This window comes from Podarcis pityusensis (genome assembly GCF_964106645.2).
Source record: "Podarcis pityusensis genome assembly, chromosome: 4".
In the NCBI taxonomy this organism is placed as follows: Eukaryota; Metazoa; Chordata; class Lepidosauria; order Squamata; family Lacertidae; genus Podarcis; species Podarcis pityusensis.
The window spans coordinates 39,526,375-39,544,964 of NC_138027.1; the positions used below are offsets into that span (position 1 = coordinate 39,526,375).

An 18,590-nucleotide genomic window follows, 5' to 3' on the forward strand; every position below is an offset into this window, starting at 1 on the left:
TGGGGAAGTCCGGAAAGTAAGGTTTATGAAAAAATGGCTATGAAATTATACATGTTTATATGTTTGTATGTTGGTGTATTGTGTATTGTTTGTTTTTTTTATTTTGTGTTTGGAAAATTAATAAAAATTTATTAAAAAAAAAAAAAATTCTCCCAAACGAGTACGTATGCACCTTGAAACATTTGTAATCAAGGGAATTTTCAGTCATTTATTTCAGCTTTTCAAGGAGAAATATGGGACATTTAGGAGGGACCATAGCTCAGTGGTCGAGTCCCTGTTTTATATGCAGAAGATCTCAGGTTCAGTTCCTAGCATCTCTGGGTAGAGCTTGGAAAGACTCATATCTGCAACCCTGGAAGGCCTGGTAGGGAACCTTAAGCCCAGGGATTAGATGAAGCCCTCTAAACTTCTTTCTCAGGCCCTTGGGCTCCATTCATTACTAGACCTCCTCTTCACCTTTCTTGAATGCTCTTTCCTGTCTGAAATGTGTCCTTGAACTATGAGAATGTGTCTAGCTTCACAGGATAGAGGATGGAGGAGTGTGTTTAGAAATGTCTGACTATTGCATGGCTGGAATGTAGCCCACTGTACAACGGAAAGAGTCGCACCTATTGTTCCATTTGCTTTTGCCTCTAGCCGTACATATTTGTTGCCTCTGGCTCTGTGCACCATTGTCACGCAGGCCCTGGAAACTTGTTCATGAGGAAATGTGACACTAGGGCTTCAGGAAGTTCTTCAACAGAGGTGTCGGCAATAATAAACTAGCAGGACCAACAGTTAGACACAGGCCAAACTCACACAATACATTGAAAGCACTATGATACAATTTAAACAATCATGGCTTTTCCCCAAAGAATCCGGGGAGCAATCGTTAGTTAAGGGTGATACTGAGGCATCTGAGCCTGCATTATAATCAAGGCTTATATTTTGATCAGGTTCCTATAATTCTAAAAATGAGCTTAAATTCACAAATGTTTCATGCCAGGCAGGAACTAGGCTGGCTAAGATTTTGGCAGATGTTCATCCTCTTAGGCAGAGGGCCCCTTTGGTTTATTGGTTTATTGCGGTCATAAAAAGGCTGGGAAGCGAGGTCACTGACCTTACAAATAATCAAGTTGCAAAAACACAATGGTAAGCTGGTAAATAGTAAGAATATTGTGCCACAAATAGGACAAACGGCAAGAGCTAATGGAAACAGCAGCTGGCTAGGGAAAGGGGGGCTTCTCTCTGAAGAAAGTGTTTTTAAGTTTTTTCTTATTGTGAACGTCTTTGCTTATAAAAAAACTATATATGTTATGTATTAAATATATTGGCTTAAATGTAATTATGCAAAGGATTTAGAAATTTAGATTCTTATGTTAGATTCTTATTTCATAGAATCATAGAATCCTAGAGTTGGAATAGACCACAAGGGCCATTGAGCCCAGCCCCCTGCCAGGCAGGAAACCATCAGAGCACTCCTGACATATGGCTCCAAAGAAGGCGATCTTTCATAGCTGGTGAACCCAAGATCTCTGTTCAGATAAAAATAGAACCATTAGCCACCATCTGTTCTGGAGTGAATAGGGCAATAGGGCAAAAGGTGAAATGTTAGTTAAGGCGCCTTGTCTAGGGCAAAGGGTTATCTGGTAATTAAGGTGCCTTGTAGAGGTTAATGGTAAGGGGGCAAAGGTGATCGTTAATTAAGGTGCCTTGTAGAGGTTAATGGCTACTTGTTTGCCAATTATAAATAGAAGGAAATATAGCTCTTTGTCTCCCATAAAAGGTAATAGGAAATGGGAGTATCTTATATGATTGGTTCTAGCAATCAGCCAATAGGAAATTCAACCAGGCTGATTGGACAGAGGCAGCCAAAGGAGGAGCAAGGGGGCTGGGCTGAGGGAATATAAGTGCTGGCCATAATGGCAGGAGACCAGGCCAGAGCTTGGTAACCATATACCACTGTGCCTCTTTTATTTGTCTGACAAATAAATTATTATTTTAATTTCTCTATTGCTGCGTTGAATATTTCATTCCAGCTAAGCGTTAACCACAAGCAGGGTGCTACATTTTATGGTGCCTGTGACTCGGATAAGTGGTCTGCTGGAACGCAGCCCCTTCGCCTTACTGGGCAGGGTACAAGAGAGAGGACCACTCACTGCTTACCCAGCGCGCACTGGAAAGTTTTTTTCCAGGGGAACGCAGAAGTCTCGTCTGTCTGATACCCTGCCCACCGACGGCGACGGACCGGGGGGAACCAGAGAAATAAACAGGCAACCAACTAAGGGTAAGTGCACTAAGGGGTTTTTGGCCCTCCAATTAATTGGGAGGAAGAGAAGTCTTGATCAAACTTCTGCGTCTCAGTAAAGGGGAACTGAGTACGCTAGGTGGTTGGGTACATCAGATGGTGATCTGGTGTAGGGAAAGGGAAAGGTTGGGAGGTAGAGTATGGTGAAGTATCCAGCGCATTGTATGTGTGAGAAAGTACAATTTGTAGCTGACCTGAGTGTGGAGTGGGTAGTACTTCGGTTCCCGGTAAGGCGACTTCACCCGGGCAAGGAATCTCACGAAGCGTGTGTGTGAGTGACTGAGTGGATACTTCACAGGGCCATACAATGGGAGTTGGGGGTTCAAAGGGGGAAAATACACCTCTTGAATGTATGTTAAATAATTTTAAGAAAGCCTTCTCAGGGGCATATGGAGTCAAAATGACGCCAGAGCGCTTGAGAACGTTATGTGAATTAGAGTGGCCGAAACAAAATACTGAATGGCCATCTCAGGGAACCTTTGATATAAATTTAGTAAGCAAACTTTGGTCTAATATCGCCAAAGAAACTGGAGGGTGCCCAGAACAATTTTCATATATAGATTCTTGGCTGAGCACATTAAATAAAAATCCTCCATGGATAAGGGAATGCAAAGTCAAACGATGCAAATTATTGGCTGTAAAAGCCGAAGCTAGGAAAGGAATATTGCCAAATAAACTCAAACCCATTTTTGAGGGACCAGAGGAAGAGGTGCTTCCACCTCCACCCTATGCTCCACATCGAAGGGAGCCTAATCCAAACACTCCACCAGTTGTAACCCCAAGGCAAGAAAGTGGAATGAATAATGGGGCTGGAGTCACAGAACTTGATTCCTTGATAGATTATGATAAATATCTTCAGGAGGCATTGGAGGCCTATAATAAAGCCCAAGCAGAAGTGGTTATTCCACCTGTGAGTCCCAGTAGAACTCCATCTACAGTCTCTTTTAGTGGAACAACTGATTGCCTACCCCAAACCCCTGTACATCCAAGTCCTAGAGAATTATTACAGAAGTTACAGGGAGACCTTAATCGGTCAACAAGCAATACAGCCAGGCGTATAAAGCTGCTAAAAGAACGCCTTGGGACAGATACAATCCCCTATGATTTGAGGCCCCTAGAGCAAAGCGAAGAGAAAGATCACGTAGTAGCCCCTCTCAGAAGAGTATTTGATGCACTTGAGGAGCCTGTGCTGGTTAACGGGCAACTCGGACCACGGCCACCTCGAACTTCAACCCTCCAGTACATTCCATTCACAACTACGGATCTGATGAATTGGAAAACACACACCCCATCTTTTGCAGAAAAACCTCAGGCTATGATGGACTTGGTGACTTCAATAATAAATACTCATAGTCCTACTTGGACAGATTGCCGCCAGCTCCTGAATACTCTGTTCACCACTGAGGAAAGGAGAGACATAATTGAAAAGGCACAGATATATTTGCGTGAGCAGGCCAGAGTGGGAAATATTTTAAATGTTGACCGTCATCTCCGGGACAACTTTCCCTTGGAAGATCCTAATTGGGATCCAAACAATGTAATTCACCTGGCCAGGCTTACCACCTACCGCCAAACGCTTGTGCAAGGTATCCGCAGGGCATGCCAGAAGCCCACTAATATGTCTAAAGTCTCAGAAGTAGAACAGAAACCAAATGAGAGTCCAGGAGACTTTTTAGAGAGGCTGCAGGAAGCCTATCGTATATGGACTCCTTTTGACCCTGAAGCCCCTGAAAACAGCAGAATGATTACTGCTACTTTTGTGGCCCAGTGCGCTTCTGACATTCGTAAGAAAATTCAGAAATCAGAAGGATGGGAAGGGATGCTGATGAGCCAAATTATGGCCATTGCACGCCGAGTTTATCGGAATAGGGATGAGTCTGAGAAGCAAGAGAAGAAGAAGTGGCAGAAGGAAAAGATGGTGATGTTAGCCACAGCAGTGAAGCAAGACTACCGCCCCTTAAATGGAGGGAGAGGGCGGGGAAGGAATCCACCACTGGGAAGGAATCAATGTGCAAATTGCAAGAAGGAGGGTCATTGGAAGCGGGAGTGTCCTGAACCCCTGAGGTTGGAAGAAGTACGCCCAGGCCCAGGCCCAGGCCCAGGCCCAGGCTCCGGCCCAAGAAACCAGGGACGGGGACGGGGAATGATCCGAGATGGAAGATATCAGAGACCTGGACAAGGACGGAGTAGGGACAATTTCATTGGACTGGCAGAGGAGGATTTTACCCAAGACTAGGAACGACCGGACTCCATAAAGTTAGGCTTCCAGGAGCCCACGGTCACGATTCAATTAGGGAGCCATTTAATAGACTTTATGATTGATACTGGGGCTGAATACTCAGTACTCCCAGAACTATTGCAGAAAAAGGCATCCAAAAGTGTAGTCATTAAAAGTGCCACTGGTCAGTCAGCTAAGAGGTCTTTCCTCCAACCTTTGGAATGCCAGATTGGGGGACATCGTTTAACCCATCAGTTTTTGTATATACCTGAGTGTCCAATACCTCTCTTAGGTAGAGATATGCTGTCCAAATTGCAGGCCCAAATCACCTTCACTCCTCGAGGTCCAGAAATGAAACTGCCATCAAAGGCAGCAGGAATAATTTCCCTCTCAGTACCTAAGGAACAATCATGGCGCCTAATGTCAGCCCTGCAAGTCCAACCCACATTGGATACAGAGTTAAACAAGCTCCTCCGAACCCTACGGGTGCCACCAGGAGTATGGGCCGAAAATAGCCCACCAGGAATGGCTAAGAATATAGCTCCAATTGTAGTAACCTTAAAACCTATGGCTACCCCTGTATCTGTAAAGCAATATCCTTTACCCCGGCGAGCAGCAGAGGGCATCCAGAAACATTTGGACCGCCTATTAAAATATGGTCTGCTTAAGCCCTGCCAATCAGAATGGAACACACCCCTTTTGCCTGTTCGGAAACCTGGGACAGATGAATACAGGCCAGTACAGGACTTGAGGCTCGTAAACCAGGCTATCGAGACCTTGCACCCAAATGTACCAAACCCATATACCCTGCTGAGTTTGATCCCACCAGAAGCAACATTTTTTACTGTATTGGACTTGAAAGATGCATTCTTCTGTTGCCGGCTGGCACCACAGAGCCAACCTATATTTGCCTTCCAGTGGGAAGACCCTTTAACAGGAACAAAAGGCCAGCTAACCTGGACGAGATTGCCCCAGGGATTCAAAAATTCCCCAACTTTATTTGGCACTGCCTTGGCGAAGGATCTAACAAGTTACCCCTCAATACCTGGAGAAAAGGTGGTTCTGCAATATGTAGATGACCTTATATTAGCAGCAAAGGATTTTGATACTTGTAAAGAAGGGACAGAGGAACTGCTCCACTTGCTCTGGGAAGCTGGCTACCGAGTTTCCCAGAAAAAGGCACAGTTATGTTTAGAAAAGGTCAAATATTTGGGCTTTGACATCTCACACCAACAACGAGCATTGAGACCAGAGAGGAAAGAAGCTATTTGCCTTATCAAGGAACCTACCACAAGGAAACAACTCAGAGGATTCCTGGGAACAGCAGGGTTTTGTAGACTATGGATACCTGATTTCAGCAGTCTGGCCAAGCCCTTACATGAAAGCACTCGAGGTGCAGAAAAGGACCCATTCGTATGGGGACCTGAGCAGCAACAAGCCTTTTTAGTTATCAAACAACGACTTATGGAGGCCCCAGCCCTTGGACTGCCTAATTCGGAAAAACCCTTTCAGCTGTATGTACATGAACAGAATGGGATTGCAGCAGCAGTCCTGACCCAGAGATTAGGAAGTTGGAATCGTCCAGTAGCTTATTTGTCAAAACAATTGGACTCAGTAGCAAAAGGATGGCCTCCATGCCTAAGGGCAGTAGCGGCCACTGCAAGCCTTGTCAAAGAAGCTGATAAATTTACCTTCGGCCAGACGATGTATGTGAATGTACCTCATGCTGTTCTGACACTCATGGAATATAAGGGTAGTTATTGGCTAACGAACCCAAGGATGGCTAGATACCAAGGCCTATTGTGTGAAAATCCCAGGATTCATCTACGAGTAGTGAATATGCTCAATCCAGCAACTTTGCTGCCCCTACCAGAGGTAGATGATGAAGAATCACATGATTGTCTCCAAATAATGGATGAAGTTTATTCCAGTAGACCCGATCTGAAAGATGAACCATTGAAAAATCCAGATGTTGTATATTATACTGATGGTAGCAGTTACCTGCATGAAGGTGCCAGACGAGCAGGATATGCTGTGGTCACCAATGAGGAAGTTGTGGAAGCTGAAGCTTTGCCTGCTGGCACCTCAGCACAAAAAGCTGAACTTATAGGTTTAACTAGAGCTCTGCAATTGGCAGCCGGATGTAAGGCAAACATCTATACTGATTCTAAATATGCCTTCTTAACCCTGCATGCACATGGAGCTCTATGGAAAGAAAGAGGTCTAATAGGAGCCCACGGGAAGGCCTTGAAATATGGACCTGAAGTAGAAATCCTGTTGGAAGCAGTATGGGCTCCAGAACAGATTGCTGTAATGCACTGCAAAGGTCATGGACGAGGAAGGGATCCAATAACCAGAGGAAATCATGCTGCTGATAAAGCAGCCCGAGAGGCAGCCCAAAAGCCTGTGGGAGGATTTATAGCAGCCCTCATACCAGAGGTAGTTCCAGGAGAAGTTAAACCTCACTATACCCCAGAAGAGAGGAAGTGGGCTGAACAGGAAGGAGCGGTTGTGAAGGACGGTTGGATGATCCTGCCGGACAATAGGATTTATGTACCTCATCACCTAGCAGGCACAATTGTAAGAAATTATCATGAATCTACTCACCTTGGCGGTACTGCAACCAGAGAGAGTCTCAGTCGGAAGTTGTATATTATTAACCTATCACAATTAGCAACTTGCATTTCACAGAAATGTGTTCTTTGTGCTAAAAACAATCCCAGGCAGGGACCGGTACAACCTCCTGGAATCCAACATGTGGGATATGTCCCCATGGAAAGCCTAATTGTGGACTTCACAGAGCTGGTCCCTTCTAAGGGATTCAAGTATCTCCTTGTGTTTGTAGATACTCTTACCGGATGGGTTGAAGCTTTTCCCACCCGAACTGAAAAGGCACGAGAGGTAACTAAGAGACTCCTCACTGAATTGATCCCGAGGTTTGGATTACCTAGATGCATTGGAAGTGATAATGGGCCAGCGTTCATTGATCAAGTAGTACAAGAAGTATGTCGAGTCCTACAAGTGAAATGGAGACTGCATGCAGCATATAGGCCTCAGAGTTCAGGGAAAACTGAAAGAATGAATCGGACTCTGAAAACCCAATTGGCAAAATTAACCCAGGAAACGGGATTGGGATGGGTAGATGTGTTACCCATAACACTGTTTCGTGTTCGGTGTGCACCGACAAAAAGACTTAAGTTGTCACCTTTTGAGCTCCTGTATGGGAGGCCGCCCTCCTTTGTTCAGGATATTCTAGCTGACCTCAAACAAATAGGAGACTATGTGACACAGGGACAAGTGCAATCTCTCTCCCGTGTTTTTGTTTCTCTTAACAGGTGGGCCCTCGAGCGCACGCCGTGCAGCATTGCCGAGCCGATTCATCAGTTCCAGGCTGGCGATAGCGTATGGGTGAAAGAGTGGAAACGTGATCCACTTGCACCTAAGTGGCGTGGACCTTACACCGTCTTGCTCTCTACTCCAACAGCGGTGAAGGTAGCTGAGGTGACCCCCTGGATTCATCACTCCCGTTTGAAGAAGTCTGAAGGCAGTTGGACATGCAAAGGTGACCCCTCTAATCCTTTAAAACTGACTCTCTCCAAAAACCCCTGTATCTAGCCCTACGGGGAACGGGCTAGGTCACGGGCAACATTAGACGACCGGCCTGCTGCAGCCACAACCTGGAAGCTGGCTGACCTGCGCACGCCTGAAGCTTGAGGAGCGTCTAAACCAGCGATTGTGAACGGGAAGATTCTCTAATACAATTAATTGACTGCCCCCCCTTGTGGAACAATTATCAAGGATATTACTCATTGGGGATCCTTGGGATATATGTTTTGGTCTTGGTGGTTCCCCATTTCTGTCACTGGGGGAATTATATTGGGGCTAATATTTTTATGCTATCACAATAAGGTAATCTTTTGTGGAAGGAATGCATATACTACACATCAACATGATTTTATTATTAATCCTGATCCCTTGGGAAGGGGAAGGGTCCTTGAATCTGACCAAATTTGCTAAATATGGATTCCGCCATGACCACAATATGTGGGTAGGCTTAGCTGAGATGGTAGCCAATGTTACAAATAGGACCAATTGTCTTGTTTGCTCTCTTGGGCCAGATGATTCAGAGGGAGGTATGCCCTTATTACCGATACCATTAAATGCCATTGGTATGGTAAGCGAAATGCCACACCAAACAGAGGTACAGAATTTCCCCGGATGGAACTCAACTAAACCAATACGAGTTATACCTGTACAAGGGGAATTCTGTGTACATAAATCATCAGAGGCAGCTGATCCTACCATGGTAGGCTCTTCTCATTGTCACTATACTTGGGATTATATTAAGAATAGTCAAACCTGGGTAAACGGTACTACCTATCGAACTCGGAATACCTTGCCCTGTGCACCTCCTTTTATTGATGCATGGAAAGTGGTATGGAACATAACTGTGACAGAAAAAGGCAATCTAACATACTGCACTGTGAACTCTCTACCCCTTTTGATATTTCGCCTTCTGCACTCCACGTACCAAAAACCTCAGACCCGATGGTTGTGGTGGATATGTGGAGAATGGGCATACAAGCAACTCCCTTCCAAATGGAGTGGGACTTGTTTCCTGGGATGGGTATTACCACCAATGTGGATTATGCCCACTAATTCGGCCAAGCGTACACGAAGAAACGCTGATATTTCTCATATAGCAGGAGGAAGTACCCAAAGTTGGAGCGATACTGATGATTGGCCACCAGAGCGCATTATAGCCTATTATGATCCTGCCTCCTGGAATCCTGGTGAGCTCATACAAGGGGCACGGGATCCTATTTATAATCTAAACAGAATAATTCGATTGCAAGCAGTAGTGGAACTTGTAACCAATGCAACAGCCCAGAGTTTGAGACTTATTGCACAACAGCTGGATGAAAGTAGAGCCGCCATTTTGCAGCTGAAAATGGGAATGGATTATGTACTTGCCAGGCAGGGAGGCCTATGTGGAGTCTTGAACTTGACAGGGAATGCCTGTTGCTTTAACATTTCTGATAATGGTGAGGCAATCCGTGTGTTGGCCACAAAGATGGAGAGTATAGCACATGTCCCAGTACAAACATGGGAAGGATGGGATATGGGATGGCTCACCAACTGGTTACCTAATGTTGCGGGACTCAAAGGAATACTATTGTCTTGTTTGTTTTTCTTGACGGTAGTAATAATGGTTTTATGTATTGTGCCATGTATCATTTCATGTTTTAGAAGTACAATTAGCAAGATGATTTCGAATGAAACTCTACCTCATATCATGGCCCTATATAGAGCTTTACCTCAGGAATATGATGAAGGTCAAGCTATCAAGGACACTTGGGATGAAGGTCCTTGAGCTTGAAAGGGGGGAATGAGGCATCTGAGCCTGCATTATAATCAAGGCTTATATTTTGATCAGGTTCCTATAATTCTAAAAATGAGCTTAAATTCACAAATGTTTCATGCCAGGCAGGAACTAGGCTGGCTAAGATTTTGGCAGATGTTCATCCTCTTAGGCAGAGGGCCCCTTTGGTTTATTGGTTTATTGCGGTCATAAAAAGGCTGGGAAGCGAGGTCACTGACCTTACAAATAATCAAGTTGCAAAAACACAATGGTAAGCTGGTAAATAGTAAGAATATTGTGCCACAAATAGGACAAACGGCAAGAGCTAATGGAAACAGCAGCTGGCTAGGGAAAGGGGGGCTTCTCTCTGAAGAAAGTGTTTTTAAGTTTTTTCTTATTGTGAACGTCTTTGCTTATAAAAAAACTATATATGTTATGTATTAAATATATTGGCTTAAATGTAATTATGCAAAGGATTTAGAAATTTAGATTCTTATGTTAGATTCTTATTTCATAGAATCATAGAATCCTAGAGTTGGAATAGACCACAAGGGCCATTGAGCCCAGCCCCCTGCCAGGCAGGAAACCATCAGAGCACTCCTGACATATGGCTCCAAAGAAGGCGATCTTTCATAGCTGGTGAACCCAAGATCTCTGTTCAGATAAAAATAGAACCATTAGCCACCATCTGTTCTGGAGTGAATAGGGCAATAGGGCAAAAGGTGAAATGTTAGTTAAGGCGCCTTGTCTAGGGCAAAGGGTTATCTGGTAATTAAGGTGCCTTGTAGAGGTTAATGGTAAGGGGGCAAAGGTGATCGTTAATTAAGGTGCCTTGTAGAGGTTAATGGCTACTTGTTTGCCAATTATAAATAGAAGGAAATATAGCTCTTTGTCTCCCATAAAAGGTAATAGGAAATGGGAGTATCTTATATGATTGGTTCTAGCAATCAGCCAATAGGAAATTCAACCAGGCTGATTGGACAGAGGCAGCCAAAGGAGGAGCAAGGGGGCTGGGCTGAGGGAATATAAGTGCTGGCCATAATGGCAGGAGACCAGGCCAGAGCTTGGTAACCATATACCACTGTGCCTCTCATTTATTTGTCTGACAAATAAATTATTATTTTAATTTCTCTATTGCTGCGTTGAATATTTCATTCCAGCTAAGCGTTAACCACAAGCAGGGTGCTACAATACGAGTTGTTAGGAAACCCCTATTCCACCCACAGAGCTATAATTCCCATAGTTTCCTGTGATGAGCGATTGATAGTTAAACCACTCTGGGAGTAGCAACTCTCAGCACTCAGAATCCTTGGGTGGAAGCTATTGCTGCTTAAAGTGATATCATAGTACTTTAAATGCATGGTGTGGCCTCAGGATAAGGCAACTTCCTAATCATATGGAATACATATGATTCTGTTGCACATTGCAAAAGCAACAGAAAGCTGTTTACATTGTCTTTGTACCAAAGTAAACTTAATATATATGCTGGGTGTTTTGCTTTGGTATCATTCTGCACTCCCTGTCCAGTGCTAGACTAAAAGTTTATTCAGATGTGTAGTGTATTGCGTTAGTTTTCCTGGCTAAAATGCTAGCGCTTCTATCCTGGAGCCAAATGTTCCTTTCACACTGCATTACCTGTTGCGTTAAGGATCTGTGGCTTCTTGACTGATAAACCACCATGCTGTGCTAAATTTTAAATGGTTGGAAATAAATATATGCCCGGATACTAACCCCTAATTTCATCACATAAGCAGTGTTGGCATGATCACGAAAACTCCTGTGATTTTTCCGAGTTAAGTTAAATTGATTTTTTTTTCTGGAAGCATTTAACGCGGAAATGTGTGCTGGATTTCAAGAAGTGGCTTTTACGTTGGTGAAAGATCACATCAAATGCGAAAATTATCAGGTAAAGAAGCATCAGGAAAATGGAATAAAGTGCTATATGAACGCAGCCTACAAAATGGTTCTTTAATGGTGTAACAAAAGGGCACAAAGGCCCTATGTCTACTATGTTTTCACTAATTGCTTTTCATTCTGTCTGCCTTGGCATCTCCACTTTTCCAGCTGTCTGTCTCCATCATAGCTAATTTGCCATTTCTTTGCTTGCGCACTATTCCAGAATAGGCCGGATACCCTTACACATTCAACTCACAGCCATGCTGTCTATTTGTTAGAAAAACAAGAAGTATATGCAGTGACACTTTGTGTCTTCGAAGAACATCGTGGACAAAGTGATACAATGCCAGTGCCTGCCATGTTATTAATGCCATTCTAATTAGGCCAATCAGTTTTAATTAGCATCCTGTCATGTAACAATCTAATAAAATACTTTGCCTAGGAAAATTGATTCTGCTCTGATGCTAATTATTGTCCTAGACTCCCTTCCTTATAAATGGGAATTGATTGCTTTTCTCCAACCCATCTTTGTTTCTTTGCAAGGCGTCTCCCATAAGTCCCCTCTTTCTTTTCTTCTCTACTTTGTCCCTGTGCCTCTCTCAATTAATTCTTCCTGCAGCTCAGTCTCTGGTGTAACCTGAAAAGAACAGGGCTTTATCGCTTGTCAGAGAGAGCCTTCCTCAGTTAAATTTTTCCTCTCAGGAATTTACCAGATCAGAGGCCCATAATCCTAAAGACTGTCTCAGAACTAAAGCTGACAGGGTTAGGCCCAGGTCAGCCTACTCGTAAATCAAAGGCTGAAATGGAACGGAGGCTGTGGCTAGAATCGCAGATTTATAGAGACAGTAACATTAACATTACAAAAGAAGAGTTTTATTGGCCTTCACATGGGATTTGTTTATTGCTAATATCTGCCAAAGTGACACTATACGGTTGTATAAATGCAGCAGAGATAAATATTCTTTGTTAAAGCTAATTGATACATTTTTAGCTAGGAGATGCATAGAATTAAAGAGGCAAAAATAGATGTCCCCATTTACCCCACAATTTTCTCAGTCCTGCCATAGGTAAATTTATGGGCTGGGAAAATCCCAGGTAGGGAAGCCATCCACCATATTTGGTGCAGTCTGTCTGCTTGTGGGATGGTTTGTTGTTATGTCTCCATGCAATGCTAGGAAGATGCTGGGAATGCATGCTTTGCTGACATAGAGAGGAGCATGAAAATGAGGTTTGAGAAAATATGTGTGAGACAAGGCCTACACTGTTAATCAGACACACAACAACACAGGTCTTGAAAGAACTGCAAAGGAAAATGTATTGTTTTCCCATTCAGATTCATTTTAAAGGTACCATTCAATTCATCTTCCATTTCTTTCAACAGTATTCCATAGAATTGTAGAATTCGAAGGGACCCATTTCTATTTATTATTTACTCATTTTCACAGCTGTCCCCAATCAATTTTCATTTTTCTACTGGATAGCCAGACAGTCTTATGTTGTCTGTAACTTTGATGTTCTCTCTCCAAATTATATTAAATTTGCACATATTATGCTAATCCGCCTCATGTCATCAGAACTAACACATGCTTTGTTCTCTATCTTTGCCTTACTGGTTCTTAATGTAAACATATCCTACTTTAATATTGTATATAAGAGCAGAGAGAAAGCTGTGAGATTTCTCTAATTATTTATGGTTGCCATACATCCTGAATTTCCTGGACATACACAGAATACTGCAGTTGGAAGCAGTGTCCGGGGGGGGGGGGGGGGGAGGGAACTGTCTGGGAAAATCTGGACATATGTCAACTCATGTTGGCAGTATTGTTTTTGCTGATTTCCCTAAATTTTTGCATTTTTTGCGATTTTGCCTTAAAAAGCTCAACAGCTTTAGTGTCTGGATATTCACGTTCTGAAATATGGCAACCCTACTTTAATTTCTTAAATCTTAATCCCATCTCCCTATTTCTACACACCATGGTCACGATACTGCTTTTTGAAAAAAGAGAAATATATGATCTCACATTGATCACCTCATTTGGTTTGACTCTTGCAAGTTACAACTCCATTTTATTGATGTCTCCTGGAAATAAGCGATTCAGAAATAAACTATCTTGTTCCATTATTCAATAATTGTTTTCAAGTATTAAAACACTGACTGCCTCAGCTCTTTCTATCAAGTAGAATTACTCTACCTGAACTCCTTCTGTGCTCTGGCTTATCACATTCAGGCACCTCTCCACAAAGAGCTACAGTCACATTGGGCTACCTCCACAAGCGTGACCAAGCATCCACCCACAGAAGAAGAGTAGAAGAGTTTGGATTTGATATCCCGCTTTATCACTACCCGAAAGAGTCTCAAAGCGGCTAACATTCTCATTTCCCTTGCTCCCCCACAACAAACACTCTGTGAGGTGAGTGGGGCTGAGAGACTTTAAAGAGGTGTGACTAGCCCAAGGTCACCCAGCAGCTGCATGTGGAGGAGTGGGGAATCGAACCCGGTTCACCAGATTATGAGTCCACCGCTCTTAGCCATTACACCACACTGGCTCTCAGTGACAGAGGGTCACATATATGTAAAAAAAAAAAGGGGGCCAAAAAAATCAATCCTGAAATAAAAGAGCTGAGGTAATTGACCATGTTTGTAGCTAATACTAGGACCAAAATTGCCCTCCAAGTTTCCCAACAATATTGTCGCTGCAAATACAAGGGTGCAAGGACTACTCTGACAAAGTCACCAAGGGTTATTTGTTTGTTTGTCATAGCTCACAATGGTGCAAGCCTCTCTCTGGGGCTTTCTACTCACCATACTGGAATGGCTTGTGGGTGATGTCATGTCGTGTTGTGTTGTGTTGTGTTGTGTCAGAGGGCTGTGTGTTGTTTAACTCTTTCACCTCCGATTGGCGAAAAAAAGAGCTGGGTGAAATATGCAGCGCAGTCTTATTCGTATTGAGCAATATTTCAATCAAGGAAAATCTTCTTTACATTTCAATTAAGAATGAAGATTCTGCAATTAGCCAGTTCTGGCCCCAGTTGATACACATACTTCAAGGGAACCTCTGTAGGGAACATAACTCTAATTCAGGATACACGTACTAGAGTCCTGCTTTTGCCTAAATTCTGTTTGGATGTCTTGCTTTGGTAGAATTGAGGCTTTCCCCCCTTCCTGTGACTGTATTTTTAATCCATAAAGATTAAAAGGAGTGAACAAAATGCTTGTCATCTGAAAGGTTTCTTCCACACTGGGCAGTTAATTCTGTCTCTTCCTATTATCTGATGCTGTGGATTCATTGACAACAAAGATTTGTCTTTAGAAGTGCTGACAAGAACATGTTGTGACGTGTAGTGCAACCACAGAGTTGAATGTAAATCCAAAGGGTGGTTGGGGGAGGGGGGGACTAGTCAGGCAGCAAAGATAAAAGCAAGTGGGGAAAGAAGGAAGGGAAATAGATTCTCCAATTACCCAGGGTTTCTAGGGTAGGGTACCCTCACCTGTGTGACTGTTGGCTTGATTATTTTAAAACTGCCTTTAATCTAAAGGCATGATATAAATGCTTTCAAATAATCAATCAAACCAATGGCCGGTCTGAACCAGATTTCCTCAACCTCGGCCCTCCAGATGTTTTGAGACTACAATTCCCATCATCCCTGACCACTGGTCCTGCTAGCTAAGGATCATGGGAGTTGTAGGCCAAAAACATCTGGAGGGCCGAGGTTGATGAAGCCTGGTCTGAGCTAACAGTCTGATTAAAATTGGGAAAGGGCTGTAGATAGCATGAAGGAGCAGGTTGCTGTAGGCGGTGAGAGGGTTGAAGTCTGTCCTCTTACCTCTCTCCTGTTCACCTCCTTGCTAGCCTCTTGGTTCCTAGAATCGATAGGGATGCGTAGATCTTCCAAGGCTCTCCATGGATTGTTTCCAGGTTTCTCTGTGGTCCTTTTCTCACCACAAATAATAATAATAGAAGGAAAATCTGAGGGATTTAGAGCCGATATGAGTGGTTTCAAAGCTTCCCTTCATCTCCTGTCTCCATCAACCCACCCTGCCTCCACCAGCATGGTACCTTCAAAGCCATACCCACCACCACCCTCCATCCTTCTTGTGGGAAAAGCCAAACATTCATCAAATGCTTGCCAAAGAAACTGAGAATATGCATGTCAACAAAAAAATCACTGGGGAATGCTCCAAGTTTCTTTTCTTCTGGGAGCACTGACTTTCTTTGGTGTATTTCCACAGGATCTTTCCTCACTCTCAGTTATTCTCTAAATCTAATTAGGAACTTTCATACACAATGCAAGAATAGGAAGAAAATCTATTTATGTTAAGGTGATGGTGCGTATCTGCATATCTCAGTGTTCTCTCGAATATTCTTTAAGATAACATGTTGAGGTTTCTCAATAGATAAATACAACTACATACAATGAATGTATGTGATGTACACAAATAACATTTGCTTCCTTCAAAACACAGGTACCACTCATAAAAAAAGTAAATATAAAAATACAGCCTTGGCCAGAAAGGCCCAGTGAAACTTTTAAACACAACCTGGTGTTTGAAACCAAATTGCAACGCCCAAGTTAACAAATCAGATCAGGTTTGCTGAGAGGCCTATATAATCAAATGAGTTTTGAAATGATTGAGAATAGAGATGCACAGATATTATGAGATCCATCATATTGTAATTATTGTTGGAATATTAGTCTGCTCATCTGTAGATGATAATTGCACTGCTTTTTGTATTTTTCTTTTTTATTGAATTATAATTATGTATTGTTTTATTAAATGTAATATATCTGCTGAAGTTATTTCCTTAAAAATGTTAATTAAAAGAAATTGTCCCTTACCAACTAATGCCCTTTTAGCATTAATAATGAGCTCATGATGCAGTGAAATGGAGATTTTATTGATCCTTAGGAATGTTTTCAGAAAACCGGTCAGTAGAAGATAAAAGGCCTAGTTGATGGTTAAGCAATACTGATATTCTGACAGGGATATACAGTGACTCCCTGAATATAGATATTAGCTTCAGGATAATACAAAACTGTTAGCCAGCTTCAAAATAACCCAGGAGTATTATGAGCATGAAGTGAAGCTCTCCTTATTTCCAGATTAACTGCTTGATAGTGTTTGGTACATAACCTCTCCAGCACCTATCTAATCTTTCTATCTAATAGATACAGCAAGAATTCTACTTCCAGCCAGCAAAAATGTCATATCTCCAGGAAGCAGTGTCATTAATATTGTATTCCAAACTGAGATACTGTAGTGGTAAATGATGGCTTTATCACAATGTGGTTTTCTACTACAAAATATAACCTTTGAAACTTTGGGGCAACACCTAAACACTTGAATAGTGGTTAGAAGGATTTCTTAAGCCCTCTTCAGCTGTTCAGCCTGACCACATAAGTATAGATAATGGAGATATTAAATTCAGTTTGCATTTAAAGGTGAACCTACATAACTTGCACTTCCTAAAACATAGACACCCACTGAAATTCAGACTACTCTGAATTTTGCAGTGCAGTTCTCTGGACAAGTAATGTGTTTTTTAAAAATACATATAATAGAGTAAAGTGTGCATATAATTGCCTTTTATTAGGGGAAATTGCTTTGCAAACTGTGTATATTAGGAGCAAATCACACTAAATTTCTGATGAATTTTCATGAGGACTTCTTTTTTTTAACTGCAAACCAATGTGGAAATGTAGAAAGCTGAATTTAAGATGGGGAAAAGGAAGTGAGAGAAACAAAAATTGGCAGATTTGCCCATCCCTACACACAAGACCAAAAAGTAGAGAAGGGGCAGAAAGGTATGCGCACAAGAGACACAAGCCCTCCACAGACCAGTTCCATTTAGGATCTTCTCACACTGAGTGGGGAGATCTGAAGAGGGCTTCCTTCTGGATGATGTCAAATAGGACAACCCTACCCTTTCCCCTGCAATCTGAGACACACACAGAGAAGGCATCATCTGTACTGCAAACCTTTGAGAACACTGAACTTATATTGAATCTCTAATGGAATTCTGACTTGGAACAAGGCTTAGTTTGGGAGAAGTAAGGATGGACCTGCATACAGATCCAAATTCAACAGCTCAGTAAAATCCCTCATATTACTGCATAAATTACATTGCGCATCTCTCCGTAGTGGGAAGTGGTTTGTATTGATTAAATGTGAATGGATAATGATTTGGAAGCAGTGAGAAGATTACCTCCTGTTGCCAGTATGAACAGAACAGAACAGACCATAAGCTGTGCTTAGCAGATACTGATGTGTTGGGCTATAATAGTAGGACGCTGATGAGCCAAAACTATTGAATGGACTTGACACTAATTGGGCCCTCTGCACGACAATGGCGACATGTGAGAAAATACATGACAACATTCCTGACACCTCAGGAATTTTGTTAACTTCTAAAAAAGAATGGAGATCTTTGCACAGATGGTGTGCATATCAATGCTCTTTCTTGGCTCCCAGCAGGATCATCCACTTTCTGTTGGAGGTGGGTTCAGAATCAAGCTGAAATCAAGAGCTGTTTCATATTAACTAACCTTACTTACTGTTTTAGGAAAATGTCATACTTCTCTGATTCCATATTGATGTGATATAAATTTATTATAAATGTAAGGGTAAATATAGATTATAAGAACAAAGTTGTGCAGGCCTGAATAAAGTATAAGACAAAAGAGTTCTTACCTAACTTAAAGCCAATACAAGTAGTATTGAAAAATGCTTTATGATGTTTGCCATCTCTCAAACACATGAACTTCTGCAAGTCTTCAAATTTGACAAAGTTTTATCTATTGATACAGGAGTATTTATGCTATTTAAA

The 18,590-nt window shown here is 42.4% G+C and overlaps 1 protein-coding gene across 1 annotated transcript; it reads left to right on the forward strand.

Moving 5' to 3' along the window:
* Positions 1-1,617: 1,617 nt before the first annotated feature.
* Positions 1,618-4,209, forward strand: LOC308476363 (uncharacterized protein; the record flags this gene model as incomplete). Its single annotated transcript, XM_081003907.1, has 3 exons — positions 1,618-1,637; positions 1,688-4,171; positions 4,203-4,209. Exons 2-3 carry the CDS (start codon positions 2,595-2,597, stop codon positions 4,207-4,209), a joined length of 1,584 nt encoding a protein of 527 aa, XP_080860033.1. The 5' UTR covers positions 1,618-1,637; positions 1,688-2,594.
* Between the last annotated feature and the right edge of the window lie 14,381 nt (positions 4,210-18,590).